At 39.1% G+C, this 13,654-nt stretch overlaps 1 protein-coding gene across 2 annotated transcripts in view; it reads right to left on the reverse strand.

Moving 5' to 3' along the window:
- Window positions 1-13,654, reverse strand: part of VIRMA (vir like m6A methyltransferase associated) — an 83,825-nt gene that overhangs the window by 1,244 nt on the left and 68,927 nt on the right. For both annotated transcript variants that reach the window (XM_027765468.1, XM_006161291.3), the window contains 4 exons: window positions 8,970-9,066; window positions 7,469-7,635; window positions 6,715-7,046; window positions 639-782 (listed from right to left, as the gene is read on the reverse strand). In XM_027765468.1, coding sequence (XP_027621269.1) covers window positions 639-782; window positions 6,715-7,046; window positions 7,469-7,635; window positions 8,970-9,066 — 740 coding nt within the window. The remainder of the gene's footprint in view (window positions 1-638; window positions 783-6,714; window positions 7,047-7,468; window positions 7,636-8,969; window positions 9,067-13,654) is intronic.

Here is a 13,654-nt window from a genome sequence, read left to right on the forward strand (position 1 = left end):
ACGTGCCCTATAGCAAAAATCTCTCCAAAAAAAAAAAAGAGAACATGTTCATGCTGCAATTTTTTCTCCTCCATTTCTCCATCCTGTCAGGATTTGGGGTACCCACATACACATGCTGGCATGTTTTTCAAGCTGCTAGAGTCAGAACTCAGCCTCTTTAACCTCAAGAATACAGGGCCAGCCTACAGAAGTAGGGCCTACTACTACTGAGTAGAATTCTAGACCACATATAGTAATTTTTAAAAAAACAAATATGTGGTTCTATATATAATACTATAAACAAAACCAATATACTGTATGATGTTTCTATTATTAACATATTTTGTGCCATTCTGGTACCTTAAAAGTGACTTTAATTATTCAAATATAAGAATAAAGTACCTCACCATGAAATAGTTCAGATAATACTAGAAATAATAAATAATCTAAAATTATTTTTACAAAAGATAGCATTCATTCATATACAAACTTTTTTAAAAATTGAAATGCTACATTCTAAAATATTCTCTTCTAATATGAATATATGACATCCAACAATTTGAAGAGGAGGAATTCATATTCCTTCTTTTGGCATTATTAAGAAGGGAAGATGTGGGCGTGGTGGCGCCCGCCCTATGGCAAGAAGGGAAGATGTATACCTGTAGAACTAAGTGGTCGCAATGGTGGAAGAGGGCCCCTGTTGAAGTTGCTTTGTCCTCCACGACTCTCATTGTAATTTCCTCGAGGAGTATTCTGAGCACTCCAACTAGAACCTCTTGTTCCTTCTCGTCGACTGTAGTTTCCTGAACACAAATAATACAATCAAAATCCACTTTCTTTGTAACTTTAACTTGGATTAAAGATTTGACAGTTTTTAATCTTCAAAGGTAAGGAAGATAAACTAAAATTCCATAAATTCAATATACACAGTGGCAGCATCATAGTAGTCAAGAACAAAGGATCTAGAGCAGACTACTAGGCTTTAAATATTCGTTAGGCTCCTTGTACAGCCTAAACAGAGGACTGACAATTTTTCTCTTCTGTAAAGTGGGTACTAAGAGAATTTACTTCATGGGACTGATATGAGAGTATTATATATAAAGTGCTTATAACAGTTCCTATTACATCAATATTAAGTGTTTACTATTAATGAAACTCCTGTTATCTTTCACTCCCACCCTCTTAATTCAGCACGTTGGAAAACATGGCCTCAATCCATTAGTAAAGTATAATTTCTACAAATATACTCAGTTTCTAAAATCTTGGAACAATTTCAAACAGATTATAAATATAACTTTGGCAAGCAAGTAGGTAACAAATTATTCTACTCTCAATTAAGTAGAATTATCTTTTTTTAAAAATTATTTTATTTAACTATATTTCAATTTGACCAGAGAGAAACAAGAGCAAGTAAGTGAGCGAGAGAGAGAGGAAGTAAGAAAGTAAGCTGCCAGGTCCAGGATCGAGCCGTGGTCGGCCATGTGGGAGTCCAGTGCCCTTAACCACTACGCCACCTGCCGGCCCCAGAATTATCTTTTTTTTGAGAGAGTGAATTTTGCTATAGTGTGTGTGTGTTCACCAGAGAATAAACAAGCAAACACCACCCCCCGGGGGTGGGGGGATGGCCATGCCACAATTCCCTCTTCTCCATTTTTTACTCTGGATTTTGGGCACACACACACATGCACTGGGCATGAGTTTCAACTGTGGTCAACCATGTGGGAATCCAACACCTTAACCGTTATGCCATGCTGGTCCAAGTAGAATAATCTTAAGAAAATTGTTGGTAAGTACAATAATAAAAATAATGTATAGACATTACTCAGAAAGGAAAATAACTAGCCCAGTTTTATAAAAACTCATCACTCATAGTACAATTAAAGAAAAACTTAAAAAAAAAAAAAAAAGATGGGCCACTCAACCTGAGATCATCAACAGGGATCCCTACCCAGCCTGCTGTGGAACATAAGGAGCTCTCTGGCATTCAAGAACCAATACCTGGGGGCCAGCAGGTAGAATGGTGGTTAAGGATGCTGGACACCCACCTGGCTGACTATGGTTTGAGTCCCAGACCTGGTGGCTTGCTTTCTCACTTTCCCTCTCTCACGCTTGCTCTGTCCCTCTCTGGCCAATTATTTATCTATCTATTTATTTATTTATTTATTATATAAATTTATATTATATATAAATAAATAAATTTACAGGACCAGCAGTTGGCATAAAGGCTATGTCGCTGGACTCCCATGTAGTCAACCGAGGTTCGAGTCCTGGACCCGGTGGCTTAAACTCAGGCCGGGAGCGTGTGCGTGCATGCCCAAGATCCCCAGAGGAAAAGGGATTGCGGTGTGGCCATCCCCCTGGGGGGTGATTTCTCACTTTCTGTCTGTCTCTGTCTTTCTGGTGACCGCACATGCCCTCTAGCAATAACCTCTCAAAAAGTAAATACATGTATTTAAATAAAATGATTCTTTTTTTAAAGAATTTTTAAATTTTATTTATTCATTTACTTATTTTATTTTAACTAGAGAGAGACACAGAGAGAGAGAGAGAGAAAGTGAGAAAGCAAGCTACTAGGTCCAGGACCCGAACCGTGGTCAGCCATGTGGGAATGTCTAGCACTTTAACTACCATACCACCTGCTGGTCCCCAATAAAATGATTCTTTAAAAAAAGGAAAAAGAACCAATACCTGGTTCCTGCAATCCCAAAGACAGAAGGAGCAACAGGGAGACCCTGCAATCCCAGAGATAGAAAATAAGAGCTATGGGACCAGCAGATGGTGTAATGGTTACATGGTTCAAGCCTCAGATCCTGCAGCTTAAAACTCACACAGGGTGCATGTGCATGTGTGCCCAAGATCTTGAGAAGAGAAGGGACTGCAGTATGGCCATCCCCTCAGGGGATGATTTCTCACTTTCTGTCTCTCTGGCAAGTACACACTCCCTATAGCAAAATCTCTTTAAAAATAAATAAATAAATACGATAGTTGCTGCTGCCCTACATGTGCTGATGCTGTTCTGCCCCTTGCCCATCCAGGACCAACAGGCAGACCCATGCCAGGCCACTCTGCAGGCAAGCACATTGCACAAAGTGGTCTACCACCTTAAGTTCTACCTATCAGCTCAATCTAATCCATATTGGGAGCAGTTAGGTTTGGGTATACAAGAACCAAACACCTAAAAATAGTCTCTGGAGGAATTCTTTCCCCGTAATCCTCTTAGCATTAAAAGGAGAGAAACTGCTCTCTGAAAACCTAAGCCCAAAACTCCTACAGATTCAACACTCCCACCCACAGTAGAGGAGGGAAACTGGCAGAGTTTACACATATCACAGAGAAGTGCAGGAACACTTAGGTACAGAAACATACTCCAAACATACTCCAAAGAAGTAGGAAGAAGTGAGTATATTGCCAGATGACTAAAAATCAAAGCAGAGCCCCAGGAAATAGAAAATCAGGAAATACCCCCCAAAGAATCATAACTCCTCACCAAAAATGGATAAAGCACAAGAGATCACAGGAATGTCAGAAAAAGAATTCAGAATGTTCACTGTAACAAAAGTCAATGAGATGCAAGAGAAACAGATAACCAATTACAATAGATGAGAAAATTCTCCCATGACTTGAATGAGAAACTCCATGAATAGATAGACATACTGAAAAAAGAATCAAACAGAATTTCTGGAGCTAAAGAATAAAATGCAGGAAACCAAAACCCTTGAAACTATCAACAGCAATTTAGGCTACACAGAAATATCTCTGACCTTGAAGACAAAATCTCTGATATAGTTCCAATTGGATTAAAGATTTGACAGGATTTTTTTACTCTTCAAAAGTAAAGGAAGAGAAACGAAAATTCCATAAATTCAATATACTACACAGTGGCAGCATCATAGTAGTCAAGAACAAAGGATCTAGAGCAGATCACTAGGCTTTAAATATTTGTTAGGCTACAAAGAATAAAATAACCATTAAAAATGAGGATAAGGGGAACCAGCAGTTAGCGTAATGCCTATGTCGCTGGACTTCCATGTAGTTGACTGCAGTTCAAGTCCCGGACCCGGTGGCGTAGAACTCACGCCGGGTGAGTGTGCATGCGTGCCCAAGATCCCGAGAGGAGAATGGAGGAAAAGGGATTGCGACATGACCATCCCCCTGGGGGGTGATTTCTCGCTTTCTGTCTCTATGTCTCTCTCTATCTGGCGAGCGCATGTGCCCTATAGTGAAAATCTCTCCAAAAAAAAATAAATAAATAAAATAAATAAAAATAAAAATAAAGAAAAAAATGAGGATAAGATACAGAGAACCCTAGACACCATTAAATGGATGAATATCTGCATAATATCTATTTCAGAAAATGAAGAGAGGTAAATGCATAGAAAACATCTTATATATTAGCTAAAAACTTTCCAAATTTAGAGAGGCATGCAGACTGCCAAATCCAGGATATACAAAGGACACCAAAATGATACAAGATCTTCTCCAAGGCATATCATGGCCAAATGGATTTAAAAAAAAAAAAAAATCAAAGCCATTTGATTTTTAAAATCAAATTTAAATCAAAGCCATGTGATTTTCAAAATCAAATCATTTAAAAATGTCAAGAGGGAAAAGCCAACTTACTTATAAAGGTTATTCCATTAGACTAACATCAGATTTCTCAACTGAAACAATGCAAGCAAGGAAAGAATAAGAAGACATATTTAAAATGCTAAAAGAAAAGCTAAGAGTACTATACCTAGGAAGATTATCCTACAAATGGGAAGGAGAAATAAAATCATTCCCAGATAAACAAATACTGAAAGAATTCACCAAAATGAAACCAGTTTTTCAGAAAATATTTAAGGGACTGCTACACCAGGAAAACTAAAGGGAGACAAACAGAAGTAAGAGAACACGAAACAACTAGGAAAAAAGGTAAGTCCAAACAGATTAACAACAACATTGAATGTCCAGACTAAATTTCCCAACTGAAAGGCTAAAAATGCAGATTCAACTATTTTACACACAAGCAGGTTTAAATACAAATTCACCAATTGTTTAATAGATAGCTGTCTCCCCAGGTTTCAATTTATTTATTTATTATAACCGTAGCTCATTGTATAAACCTATACAGTAGAGAGAAAGCTCAAAATGTTACAAGTAGCTGAGTCTTTCTTTGAATGAATTTTAAAAAGGCTAAAATCAAGAATTCTGTAAAGCCCATAAATCACCAAATCACTGGCATTACCATGTCTTGGCTTTTCTTTCTTTTTTTTTTTTTTTTTTTTGAGAGGTTTTTGCTATAAGGTGCATGTGCTCACCAGACAGACAGAGAGAGACATAGAGACAGAAAGCGAGAAATCACCCCCGGGGGGGATGGTCACGCGGCAATCCCTTCTCCTCCATTCTCCTCTCGGGATCTAGGGCACGCACGCACACACACCCGGCATGAGTTTTAAGCCACCAGGTCCAGGACGCGAACCGCGGTCGACTACATGGGAGTCCAGCAACATAGGCATTACGCTAACTGCTGGTTCCCACCATGTCTTGGCATTTAAGCATCTCTTTCCAATTTTGTTTTTTGCTTTTTGAGGACTTATTTCTTTATGAATAGCACAGTACTATGGTCTTACAAGTCACAGTATGTGAGTAAACGTATTTTTTTTCTATATCTTTCTAATGAGCTATTGCTATGTACAATTTTACCTATCTCTAAGTGGACCAATAATTAATACCCACGGATTTTTCCAGATTATAAACTCTTATCTCCCACAATCATCTACATGGAAATGAAAAATTCTTCTTTCATTGTCTATGTTAAGATTATCTTTGTCAATGTATGAGATCTTTGGTTGACTAATTTCTTTGTTAAGATTTCTGTCATAGGGTGTGTGCACTTGCCGAAGAAAGACAGACAGTGAGAGGGAAAGTAAGAAATCACTCTCCAGGGAGGATAGCCATACCACAATCCCTTCTCTATTCTTGTCCTGGGATTTGGGGCATATGTGCACACATGCCCAGTGTGATTTTCAAGATGCCAGGTCTAAGACTCAAACCGTGGCTAGCTGTGTAGGAGTCCAGCACCTTAACCACCACACCACCTGCTGGTCCATTGCTTGATTTTTAATCAATGTTTTTTCTTTAGAACTGTATCTCACAGTAAAGAACATCATAGACAGTTCAATATATACTTGAGAATAACCACTGGAGTAGGTTTTGAATGTTTACAACATAAATGTTAAATGCTGAAGATGGTGAATATGTTTATATCCTCAATTTGTTTATTACAGACCATATACATACATTTAAATACCATTCTAGGGGCCAACAGTGGTATGGTGATTTGGACACTTGACTCCCACCTGGCCAACTGCAGTTCAAATCCCAGTCCTAGTGGCCTCCTTTCTCTCTCTCTTTCTCTGGCAAATGCATGTGCCCTATAGCAAGTTGAAAATAATACTAATAAATAGATAATTATTTAAAAAAAAAAAAGGACCATTCTGTAACCTACACAAATGTGTAATGATTATATATAAATCATAAATTATAAATAAATATTTTAAAAGAAGGGGAAAATAAGGTATTTTGTTTTATAAGCAATATAATATTCTACAAGTATTATCACTGGTCTAGAGGCAGCTCAACTGCATTAAGACAAAAATACTTTATATGAATCTCTTCTGTCTGAATCACTTCCACTCAACATTTTAATATTCTAATATCCTAACCCATTAGAAAACACATATATATAGTTACCTTTTGAAGCAGGTGGTGTGAAAAACCTATTTTGACTGTGAAAAGCACCTCGTCCTCCTCGATTGCCTGAGAATCCACCACGAGAAGAAATCTTTTGTGATACTTTAAGTGGCCGTTTTGGTGGGGGTATTCCATCTGGAGTAACCACTTCTTTACTTTCTGCTGCAACAAAGTCATCCACATGCATAGATGGTGGTCTACTTGTGTTCTGTTTTCTCTGACGAAAAATATCATGAGGTCGAATCCCCTGTCCAAATCCTCCCCTGCCTCTTCCTCTTGGTGGTGGTACAACATGAGCTCGCTTGGCAGGTTCAATATATTCAGATTTTCCACTATTTAAACAAAAACACTCCATGAAAAACTTTTCTTTTTTCACGTTTCCAGTGAAAATATAATAGTCAATCTTTGAATACTGAAAACTTCCTTTGTTTTTTTCTTATCCCAATTCTATTAACTTTGCAAGTGATTGTGTATTACTTTCTGGGATTATACAACAAAGAACTGATATGACTAACAATTTTTTTAAAAATAGTTCAGCTCCCTTCTTGTTCAAACCTTCCAAAACTCTCATAAAAAAATAAATAAATAACAAATATGCTGGGTGTGTTCTGGTCAAATTATTATCTTTAAAAAGAAAATCCAGACAATATTCATGATTTGAGTGCTATAACAACTTCTTTTTTTAACAGTCATGTGTATAAAATAAATATGCTCACATGACCATAATTAAGATCTTCAGTGGAAAAAATTTTACCTTGACGTTATAAAGGTCTCATGTTTGTGCTTCCCAAGTTTGAATCCTTTATTAGTCTTGGTTCTCCCTGGAGATGATGGTTCTGACAAAAATGAACGCTCTAATTCTGAGTGCAAATCAAAGTCACTACAGCATTTTTCAGAGAGCTCAATTAAATCAACCTTTACCTGCAGTCATAAAAATGAAGCAAAATACATTGTTTGTTTTTTTTTAATTCATGATAGAGCACATGTGTACATGCACACGCACAGAGATAAAATCACCCTCCAAAGCAGATCATGCTGGGCTTCTTCTAGTGCTCCAACCTGTTGGATCCTGGGCACTTGTGAGCATGCCCAGTATGCTTCAGGCCAGGGACTAGAAATCATTAGTCACCATGAGGGATCCAGCTTCTCTTGATCAGTGCTTTACAGCTGCAAAATATATTTTGCAGATGACTCCAAAATATATTTTGCAGATGACTCCAAAATATATTATAAACATAACTATTGAGTAATAATTTACTATATAAACTCTTATTACCTATACATTATAATGAACTCCTAAGAAAGAAATTACAGGGGCCACCAGATGGCATAGCAAATATGTCACTGGACTCCCACTTGGCGGCAACAGTTCGAGTCCCGGACCGAGTACATTGAAAGTCACACCAGGCACATGTGCATGAGTGTCCAAGATTCTAGGAGGACAAGGGATTGCAGCAAGGCTATACCATCCCTGGAGGGTGATTTCTCACTTTCCCTCTCACTGTATCTGCCCTCCTCCCCAAATGCACAGTCAACATTTCTGTTAAAAAAGGATTCTATACCACAAATTCCCAAAAGTTTTACATATTTAATGAGATGACAACCTAAGTTTAATTTCAGAGAAGTTGAAATTGAATTTATTTAGATTTCAATCAAATTAATCAAACTTGGATCTAAAATTTCTCCACAGCATGTAAAATCACAATTATCATCACAAGATAGTTGTGATTCAAGTTAAAGCTATACTGCCTAATATAGTTGCCACTAGCAACTGTAATAGTTGCTAGTAATAATAATAATTAAATAATTCTAAAAAAAAATAAAAGAAACAGAGTTCTAAATGCCATTAAGTGGGCAACTGGCAGAAAAATAATGTAGTGCTCATCCCCCAATGAACTTTTATCTTTTAAAGATTTTTGCCACAGGATGCATGCACTTGCCAGAGAGAGAGAGGAAAAGTGAGAAATCACCCTCCAGGGGAATGACCACTCTGCAATCCCTTCCCCACTGTCTTCTCAGGATTTGGGGTGTGTACACACATGCATCCAGCATGTTTCTCAAGCCACAGGGACTCAAACACAGAAGTCAGCCATGTGGAATCCAGCACCTTAACCACCATTCCAATACCCTTGGCCTTCCAAATGGACCTTAATAGTTATATAACATGTAAACTATTACAATGTTCACAATACACAATGAAACAGAAAAAACACAGTAACTTTTTTCTAATTATTCAGTAATAAAATCATTTATACCAAGTCCAGATCTGTATCAATCTCTTCAGCCTGAAATGGAGTGAACCACATAGATTTCAACTGATCATCCATGACATCAGCCAGCACATAGGCAGTCCTAGAAAAAAGAGAGTAGTTGGTGAAAAGCAGAATTCTAAAATCAAGTATTTTAGCTTATCTTCTAAGTAAATTCTATGGGGGGGACAATTAAAAATAATACCCTTTGAAGTATTACTAAAATTAGCACTTGAAAATACTATTTCAGAAAGCTATTCAAGACATAATTGAGTTGTCCCAAATGTCAAGATGTTCTGGGACAAGGCAAGGGCCACAAGAGTACCTGGGTTCAGACCACAAATCCAGTCTGGGGCAGTAGCACATGCCTGTAATCCTAGCTAACTGGGAGGCCAGGGTAAAAAAATCTTGACATAGTAAGACTCTGTAAAAATTACCAATCTCTGTCTGCTTCTCTCATTAAAAGAAGAAAAAGCTATTCAAAAATTATCCCAATGGCCAGAAGGTAGCATGGTGGCTAAGGTGCTGGATTCCCACATGGCTGGTCACAGTTCGAGTCCCAGACCCAGTGGCTTGCTTTCTCACTTTCCCTCTCTGTCTTTGGTCAAAGTAAAGAACAATAATGATAGGGCCAGCAGGTGGCATTGTGGTTGAGACGCTGTACTCCCACATGGCCAATCACGGTTCAAGTCTCAAACCTGATGGATTGCTTTTTCATTCTCCCTTTCTGTCTGTCTCTCTCTGTTCAAAAGTGAAGAATAATAATAATAAATAAAATTAAAAATAAATATTTTTTAAAAAGAATAATGATAATAAAAAATAAATAAAATGTTTTAAAAATAAAGAATTAACTATCCTGAATATAGTATACTTCCATTTCTGGCCCAGTCTCTCTCTTTCTGTGCAGATAGCACAACCATATTCATGGTGAATGTCCCAAAACCCACCACACTTTCTATAAGAAGGGTAGCAAGCACCAACCTCACAAAGTGACACAGTACAAAAAGGGCAAGAATGAGGCCAGCAGGTGGCATTGTGGTTTAAGTGATGGACTTCAACATGGCTGACTGTAGTTTGAGTTTGGACCTGGAGGCTTGTTTACTCACTTTCCCTCTCTCTCTGCCTCTTTCTGGTGAGTAAAAGTAAATAAATAAATAATTTTTTAAAAGAATTAAAAAGGGCAAAGATTCTCTATATGTTCTGAGAAAGTGACGTTATAACAGGAAGCAGAGTGGCTATGGTAGACTGACTAAGCCTATTTTCTAGAAAAAAGGCAAAAACTACAAAGAAAATTGAGCTGAGGCTTGAATGTGGTTAAGCCCAACTGCAAATGTAAGAGAATGCTGGTATTTAAAGATGCAAGAATTTTTTTTTTTTTTTTATCGATTCTCATTTTTTTTCTTTAATGTTTTTGCCATAGGGTGCATGCACTCACTGGAGAGAAAGAGAGAAAGGGAAAAATGAGAAATAGAGGGGGATGGCCATGCTGCAATCCCTTCTCTACCATTCTCCTCAAGATTTTGGGCACACATACACAGGTGCCTGCTGTGATTTTCAGGCCTCCAGGTCTAGTACTTGAACCATGTTGGGCCATGTGGGAGTCCAGCACCTTAACCACCCAGACATCATAAGCATTTTCAACTAAGAGGAGATAAGAGAAAGGGTCAAGTGATCTAGTTCCAAGCAACATCTTTTGTTTTATCATGAAGACGATTGAACTTCATTTGATTATAGTTGACCTTTTTGTAAAGGAATAAAATAAGATTCCCTTTGTGGGCAAATTTGATTCAAAAAAAGGGAGGGAGGGACAAGCAGATGGCATAATGGCTAACGTTACTGGATTCCTGTGTAGTCAACTGTGGTTCGAGTCCCGGACCCGGTGGCTTGAACTCACGCCACGCACGCATGTGTGTGCACGCCCAAGATCCCAAGGGGAGAATAGAGGAAAAGGGACTGCAGCATGGCCATCCTCCCTGAGGGAATGATTTCCTGCTTTCTGTCTCTCTGTCTTTCTTGCGAGCACAGGCACCCTATAGCAAAAACCTCTCAAAAAAAAAAAGGGGGTGGGGGGAACCAGCAGTTAGAAGAGGGGGGAGGGGTACCCCACCCAGACAGTGGAATGGTTACACTGCTGAACTCCTACATGGTCAACCACAGTTCAAGTCCCCAACCCAGCAGCTAGAAACTCATGCTGGGTACATGTGCATATGTGGCCCAAATCCTGGGAAGAAATTGGAGAAGGGATTTCGATGTGGCCATTCCCCCAGGAGGTAATTTCTTGCTTTCTGTCTCTCTGCCTCCAGCAAGCACATGTGCCCTATAGCAAAAATCTCTCAAAAAAGGAAAAAGGAACTAAATGTCCTGGACCAGCCCAAAGTGTGGTAGTTAAGCAGCTAGACTCCAGGGAGCAACTATGCAGTTTAAGTCCCAGATCTAGTGGCTTGAAAAGCACACCGAGCACATGTGCATGTACTCCCAAAATCATGAAAGGAGAAATGGAGAAGGGATTACAGGATGACCATTGCCTATTGGGGTCAGGGAGCTTTTTCACTTTCTTTCTCTCTCACCCCAGCAAGCATATGTGTCCTCTGGCAAATTTAAAACCAAAAAGGGGAGGGGACTGTCAGGTGGCATGGTAATTAAGGGTGCTGGACTCCCACATGGCCAACGGCGGTTTGAGTTTCAGACCTGTTGGCTTGCTTTCTCACTCCTCCCAACCCTCGTCCCTCCCCTCTCTGGTCAAAATAAAATAAATAAATACATAAATTTAAATAAAATAATTCTTTTTTCCCCAAAAATTCTTTTTTTACTTAACTTTATTTATTTATTAGTTTATTTATTTATTTTAATTTGGCCAGAGAGAGACACAGATAGAAAAAGTGAGAAAGCAATCTGCCAGGTCTGAGACTCTAACTGTGATTGACCATGTGGGAGTCTAGAGCCCTTAACCACCAAGCCACCTGTCAGCCCCCGAGTGTTTATTATTATTATTATTCGTACATTAAACCGCTACACAGCATTTAGATTGTGAGAGACTTTACCCGGCATGATACACACCTCAGTCCAGCCCAGGTGAGACCACCATACACATCCTCGTCAACAGGTAATAAACCTCAAGTGTTTTATTTTTAAGAATTATTTTATTTGGGACTAGCAGTTGGCATAATGACTGTGTCGCTGGACTCCCATGTAGTCGACTGTGGTTCGAGTCCCAGACCCAGTGGCTTAAACCATACTGGGCACGTGTGCATACGTGCCCAAGATCCCAAGAGGAGAATGGAGGAGAAGGGATTGCGGCGTGGCCATCCCCCCTGGGGGGGGGTAAACTCACGCCGGCGTGTGTGTGCGCACGCTCAAGATCCTGAGAAGAAAATGGAGGAGAAGGGATTATGGCATGGCCATCCCCTCAGGGGATGATTTCTCGCTTTCTGTCTCTCTGTCTCTCTGTCTCTCTCTGTCTTTCTGGCAAGCGCACACGCCCTATAGCAAAAACCTCTCCAAAAAAAGAAAAAAGAAAATGATCAAATATCCCTAAAGATTAATAACTTGGAAACTTAACAGGCTATAACAAATTAGAACTTTTCAGTAAAATAAATCTCTGGTTTATTTCCAAAACGGCAATTTTATTGTAATGTGCCAGTTTATAAACTGCCCATATGTATATTTTTTTTAACTCAGGAACTAATTCTAGGAGTGAGCAGGTGGCATACTGGTTATAGTGCTTTACTCTCACTGGTTCTAGTCCCAGACTTGGAGGCTTGAAAGTCATACCAGATAAATGTGCACACATGCCCCAAATCCCAGGAGGAACAAGAGATTGCTGCTTGACCATCCCCTCTGGGGGGGTGATTTCTCACTTTCCTGCTCACTGGCTCTCTCTGGCAAGCACCTAAGCCCTTTGGTAAAAACCTTAAAAAAAAAAAAAAAATTCTGTCACATTGAACGGTCATTATGGCCATGGCACTCTAAAGACTAAGGTCTTCTAGACCAGAGAACAATAAACCATGGCCTGTTCTGCTGCCCTATTTTTGTACAATCTATAAACTAGTCATAGTTTGTACATTTTTTAAACATTTTTTTAAAAAACAAAAGAGAGCTAGCTGGTAGCATGGTGGTTAAGGCAGCTGGATTCCACATAGCCAAGTGCATAGTTTGAGTCTCAGACCTGGCAGCTTGGAAAAATACACCAGGCATGTGTGCACATATGTCCAAAATCCTGGGGAGAGTTTTCTCATTTTTTCACTTTTCCCCTTTTGGACAAGTATGCACAGTCTATAACAAAAATTAAAAAGAACAGATGTGCAGGAGGGACCAGCAGTTAGTGTAACGGCTATGTCACTGAACTCCCATATAGTCGACCATGGTTCGAGTCCCAGACCCAGTGGCTTAAACTCACGTCCGGCACGTGTGCGTGCATGCCCAAGATCCTGAGAGGAGAATGGAGAACAAGAGATTGCAGCATGGCCATCTACCCTGGGGGGTGATTTCTCGCTTTCTGTCTCTCCATCTCTATCTGTCTTTCTGGCGAGCACACCATAGCAAAAACCTCTCCAAAAAGAACAGATATACAAGAACTCAGAAACTAATTAAATTTAAATTTAAAAAGAAAACGAAAGAAAAGAATATTATACAACAGGGACCAGCAGTTAGCGTAATGGTTATGTCACTGGACTCCCACGTAGTCGATCACG

The sequence above is a fragment of the Tupaia chinensis genome, unplaced genomic scaffold (genome assembly GCF_000334495.1).
Source record: "Tupaia chinensis unplaced genomic scaffold, TupChi_1.0 Scaffold138407_1, whole genome shotgun sequence".
Classification (NCBI taxonomy): domain Eukaryota; kingdom Metazoa; phylum Chordata; class Mammalia; order Scandentia; family Tupaiidae; genus Tupaia; species Tupaia belangeri.